General features: G+C 41.5%; 1 protein-coding gene across 2 annotated transcripts; it reads right to left on the bottom strand.

Moving 5' to 3' along the window:
* Positions 1–839: 839 nt before the first annotated feature.
* On the bottom strand, positions 840–2,492 carry RB195_011509 (uncharacterized protein; the record flags this gene model as incomplete). Of its 2 annotated transcripts, none has more annotated exons than XM_064192954.1 (5): positions 840–968; positions 1,593–1,708; positions 1,765–1,906; positions 1,974–2,125; positions 2,399–2,492. In XM_064192954.1, 5 exons carry the CDS (start codon positions 2,490–2,492, stop codon positions 840–842), a joined length of 633 nt encoding a protein of 210 aa, XP_064050537.1. The 2 variants fall into 2 exon arrangements, with proteins under 2 accessions (XP_064050537.1, XP_064050538.1); XM_064192955.1 differs by having other exon boundaries at positions 2,399–2,471.
* Between the last annotated feature and the right edge of the window lie 3,605 nt (positions 2,493–6,097).

Here is a 6,097-nt window from a genome sequence, read left to right as displayed (position 1 = left end):
CGTGGGCAACATTCGCATCCGTCAATGAAGCTACGGACCAACTGACAGACCAAGGTCTCCGTCCCCATCTGTTTGACTCGAATGTTCTACCAGTGCGCTGTACGCAGACGACGCGGACAGACGACGTTCTACTCGTGACTCGCCTAGGTAACTACTCACTACCCATTGAGCCCAAGAGAAATGTCTCCTGAAGTTTAACCGGCGCAAAAACACCTGGCCGGTCTTCGCAGCTCCGACATGCGAGCAATGTACTGTCTACACGACGCAGCGGAATATATATATATATATATATATATATATATATATATATAGAAAGCAAACCATAGATGGGCCAATAACTATGAGAAGAATCGACGATAAATGGACTAAGGGAAGTTAGAGTGGATCCCAAGAGATGCTAAATGCTCACGAAGGAATCCCCGGCGACGAGATAAGATGATGTGTTTGCTGCACGGATGGACCAGCTGAGAGCTCAGCTGGATATGGCTCAAGGACCTCGTCAGCTTCACTCAAACTTGAGAACATCAGATTTGGAAAATGGATGACAATGGGGAGGAAGCGAATGAATTGGAATAGATGCTGGGCCTTACACATCTAGTAAAGACGGGCCATCAATTATATGTATCTAGGTAAGTAAGCAGTTGTCTTTTGCTCCTTAAAGTAAGCCGTGATGGAGTTAAATGCTTAACGTGCTACAAAGTGCAACAATTTTTACTATCCTTCCCAGTTCTTTATTTGAATCAGTAACGAGTAACAGTAGTTCATGGTGCTTTATTACAAGTAGAAATGCTTTTTTTCGGCTGTAAAAGTTCCCTTATAAACGTACAATTCATCAAAATTCATAACTGTGCAAGAGTGACTGTTCTGAAACTTGTCCCGTACGTTCCAGTTGCCAATTTGCTCTGCGCTCTAAGCAAAACGGTATCCCACATGTCTCTGTTCCATCCACCGACGAAGGAGTTGGAAATCTGGAATTGAATGGTTTAATTGATTAATGGAGTTAGACGAGCGCAGTACGTATGAGATGTAGCTAGCGACAAATGTGTTTATAACCGTTAATAGAAAAGAATAGAAACGAGCCCGCATCGAAGAAGAGCCCGTTTGAATGTGTCACTCACTTAAGTACTTAAGCAAAGTACTGATAGCCTTTCCTTTCCTTCTGTCACTCACAACGCTTAATAAAAGCTGATAACCCCTTCGCAATGTTTGTTGTTTTGTATGTTTTTTGAAATGTTTCCGCTACGGATGCGTCGCATTAGTTTGCTTGAAATCATTTGCTCTGATCATAAAATCTCAGTATGGATGGTACGACAGAATGGAGTCAAGAGATGGTCACTGATTCAACTCAACTCACAGTGGCACGTTAAGGTTGACGGACACTGCTCAACTCACAGTGGCACGTTAGGGTTGACGGACACTGCTAGCACGTATGTATGCTACAGTAGGACTGACACTACCACTGACAAAAGAACAAGAAAAAAGTTGCGTAAAGGATAACATATCCTCCAGCAAAACTAGAAGCAGTAATACCAAGAGGTTCTTGTAAGGTGGTGACATACACCAGCAGCACCTAAAAAAAGGAAAATACTCACGGAAAGGACGACCGTGAACTGCTGGAAGACTTCCGGAATACTATCAGTGTTTGTTGCGCTATACGCTACTTCCGTAACGATTCCGGTTTGTAATATGCAAGAGAAGCCAGCGGTACCTGAACTGTCTCATCTAGCTAAAATATTGAGAACAGGACAGGATTAAGCTGCTCACTAGGAGGAGCTGCAGCCGTAGTTCCCACTTTCGAACAAAGTATGGGACTGTAGTATAGCGTCGGTTTGATTTGTTTTCCTATATCTGACACGAGATTCTCCTGGCCCGCTTTCTTCGCCTCTTCTTTGATTACTGCAGTCACCTTGAATCAAGTACCGTCAATATTGTTAATGACGTCATCGTGGAGTAGATCCCTCATAATTTCCCACCGCTTTTTTCACATATTGTCGGAGAATTTTAACAGCATCAGCCGATGTCTTCGATATTGTCGGGTTAGCAGTCTGCACCGCCGTATCAGTTGAGTAAGCAATCTCGAGAGGGATTGTTGTAAGTCCCTCTCCTCGGAATGTGATTATTCTCTCTGAAATCAGTGCCTTTTGTCAATTCTTTTCCGTAAACAGAATACCTACGTTGACAACTCTACAGAGACTTTCACATATTTACGGGATTTCACTCTAGAAATCGAGAATTTTCTTGGGAAGCATAAACAGGATAGGAAAGTAGTGGCAAATTCCGACTCTAACTTTTCTCCTTTTGAATTTTCCTTTGATAATCGAAGGAATACAAAATAACACGACATTTAGTTTAGAAGGGAATTTTGGACGCTCTCTTGAAGCTGTTGGGCTTACCTTACCTTGACCAGGTGGAAGAGTTGCGCAAGCGAGAAGAATAGCAGGAATCGACAGCAGAACGAATTCATCGTACATTGCCGTGTTGCATCTACACATCGATTGTACAGGATTTTGTACGGATTGGTTATTCTATACGTGCGTTTCCCTGTTATTACAAACCATGAAAAATTTTCATCTCTAACATTTGCTCGACGTTCACTCTTGAAAATAGCATATGGACAATTGTTGACTGGTGAATTAGCATTGGTGTATTGTCTGATACGCTGGTTGTTCGATTTAACTTCGAAAATGAAACAGAGCTATCAAAAACGAAGCTGCCACTAGAGTTGGCCTTGATCAGATATGGAAATCATATGGAGACGTACATTTTGGAGACGGCGAGAGCTTAGTCTTCATGGCGCGAAAAAAGGGACGATTTTACCACGAGTTGCTTCAGCGTACTGAATGACTTATTTTTTCTGGAAGGTTCAAATGGAGATTTTTTCTACATGTCTATTACTCCCTCTACAAAAACTCGAAACTTGTAATTTATTGTAATGATCTTTCCTAGCCAGTGAGAGTAGGAAAAGGTCTCACTTTAAATGGAACTCAGACGAATCCGGCAAAAGTGAGGTTAAAATGAAATTTTACTTGGGGCGGAGGTGAACTAAAACATAGAGTCCTACCACTCAACCATGAAATTCTACTTGGGGCGGAGGTGAACTAAAACATAGAGTCCTACCACTCGTAAATCTTCCCTACATCTTCCGAGCTAATCCTTCGGTTTTGGAATTGGAAATTACGATGGTGAAATCTTTCGGATTTAGGAGTCAGCAGTTTTCACAAAAACTCAATTAAACTGATTTATCGCTTCAGAAGTGGATTTCCAGCTGCTCCACGTTGTCATGCTATCTGATGGACAAGAATAAATATTGAACAAACTATAAGATAAAAGTTTTCATGTCTTTTATTGAGAAGAAAACGAACACATAAAGAAATTTCCCGGTATAAGGCCGTTCACAACTCCTGTGAAGCTGCAATACGCAAATGTTCGGTAAATTCGTTCTTTTGTCCATTCCAGCTGTTCTTCTTCTTGCGTCACTCTTCCATTTGGTCAAGGTAGGTCTGATTACTTTCAGAAAATATCCAAAGGTCCCTTCTAAAATGCATTCCCAACTATATTTTATTTGGCCTTCTTCCGAATATCAAAGGCCATTTCGACAGAATGATTGCAGTAGAAATTGGAAATTTACTTTTGTCTGTTTAATTTTTCCACTATTGCGAAGGGAAATTTTTTCAATTTTCAGGATGAGATTCCGTAAACTACACGTAATCCCTGCAAAATTATCCAAGAAGACACTTCAACTTCGGAATAAGAAGTTTTCTCGTGGACAAAACACGACTGCTCCATAAACACTGGTTTCAGAGAGAAGAATCACAATTTGGGGTGAAAGGCTTGCAGCAACCCCTCTCGAATGTGCTTATTCAACCGCTACGAATGAGGTCGGAAGACGCTGTTAAAAATCTCCAAAAATATGTGGAAATATGTGGAAAAGCGGTCAGGAACTAGAACGCATTTAATTCCACGTTGCTTGCACTACTAACGCCCCCTATTTCGAGATCACGGCGGCAATCAGAAAAGAGGCCTAGAATGGAGGCATTGAGAATCTCGCATCCGACATAGGAAAGCAAGTTGAACCGACTCTGTATTACAATCCCATATGTTTCACAGCTGCAAAAAAAAACTTAGCCAACTCCAACGTCCTCAAGATGGGCGCATCGTTCTTTTCTTCGAACGATTTCCTCCAGATGGAGGACTTCAGGCGATAGCTTCTCCTGCTTAGTGCAAAGCGATAACATTACGAACGTAACGTACAGTCAAAGAAACCTTGTTGATATTCCGCCCTAAAGGATAAAGGATAAAGTTTCTGGCGTTAATCAATCTGATTGGGATGCGCCCCCACGTTCACTTCAATTCAGAATCGTTTGAGGTTTAGGAATGTGTAAGTGGCCTATACAACGACTTGCGGTGGCTAGCCGAGGTGCCAAGTCAGTGTTTTTATCCTCCCAGGCAAGTCTGGCACCAATTTAGCGGCTCCGGTGGGATGAAAGGCTTGGTGAGCACTAGGGCGGATTCGAACCTCCGATCGATCGTGCAAGAAGCGGAACTCTTAACCGCTACACTACATCTGCCACATATTCTGCCCTACATCCAGCAATTCGCAGTCGTTCTTCCTGTGGATGTGTTCCGTTCTTTGTAAATGTAAACGCTCTCGTGAATCTAGATCAAATCGCTGGATGCTACGTGCTTTTTCTGTGACAGAAAGAAGCTTGTTTGCGGTCGTTGCCACTTTTTTTGTCATCTAGATCCTCCTACCTGCGCCTGCTGATGTGCGTGTACCTCCTGATTGTTTCGGTTTGAGTTGCTGTGATCTCGTTGTGGCGATCTATGGACAAAAAATTGTTGTAAAACGTATGAGCCAGTCCAGTGAATGCTTTTCTCAACCGTACTATTTGAATGTAGCGGAAATTTAGTTTATCTGTACATCACGCCCGCTTGATCAGCTCAATTGAAAGCATAATTCCAGACCTTCAAGTCGTTAATTCCTGGATGGAGTAATTACCAGATGAAGCAGAGATATGTGGGATAATGTCTTACTTCGAGCGGTGAAACAATTGAGAAGTAGGAAAACGGGGCGAGCTTCAGAGCGTCCACTCTTATGCAGATACGAGTTCGGAGACAATGCGAGTTTGTAGAGCATATGTCAGCAGAAGTCAATTTCATCGCGTTCACTTGTTGCCGATTAGTAGAGCACTAAGCTCACCAGGAGAAGTTGGTCCCACTACGATTAGGAAGGAGTAAAAGTTTCATATCGAATCTTCAGTAGTCGAAATACTGAAATTACAAAAATTAAAATTACAAAAAGAGCGTAGTGTATGCATTAAGAGCGTTACCTTTTCATTGTGATAATAGTGGCGTCATACGCAGCCGATTTCGAGTATCAGCGAGATTAAGTGATTTCGAAGCTTGATTTCAGCAATCGCAGATTTTTGGCTCTACCATTCACCTGGATTCATCTTTTAAAATTCTTTCATCACCTTTCTTTTTTTAATTTTTCTGACGTTCAAGTTATTTTCATCGACTTTTCACCGCAAAACTGGAAATTTCTCAAAGAGCTTACGACATAAACCGCTCTTAGACTTAGGCAACATCAAACATGCTCACATGAGAACGCACATCCAAAAATATTCATGAAATTTTCTTATCGGTATGCGGGTGTACATAACACTCTGTAAATTCCTTCTTTTGCAGACTCCACCTGTTCTTTCCGTTTGCTTTTCTTTTTCGCTTAATAGTCTTTAGAACAGAATGTTTGAAAACACTGAAGAAGTATTTCTTTTTGTCTGAAGAAGCTCTCCAACGTTGTTTTGTTCTGATTTCTTTAAATGCGGAAGCACTAGCATGGCAGTGGAAACTTCAATTTCAGGACTATGACTATGATGTAAATATCGGCTTGTAAACGTTTAGAAATCGAAAAATCACCATTTTCAATAAGGCTCGTTTCGTTCTACAGGAAAATGTCAAGAATAGCATTCTGCAGAGATGCGCACATTATTGATTTCTCTTTTCCATCCCATCTTAGGAACAGAACAAGAAACGAATTTTCGAAGAAAAATGTCTGCCTACACCACTAAAAACCGGAAGTTGTGAGAAAGAAATT

This window comes from Necator americanus, chromosome III, assembly GCF_031761385.1.
Source record: "Necator americanus strain Aroian chromosome III, whole genome shotgun sequence".
Classification (NCBI taxonomy): domain Eukaryota; kingdom Metazoa; phylum Nematoda; class Chromadorea; order Rhabditida; family Ancylostomatidae; genus Necator; species Necator americanus.
The sequence above is the reverse complement of the archived record's forward strand: the minus strand, read 5'-3'. Positions and strand labels throughout refer to the sequence as shown.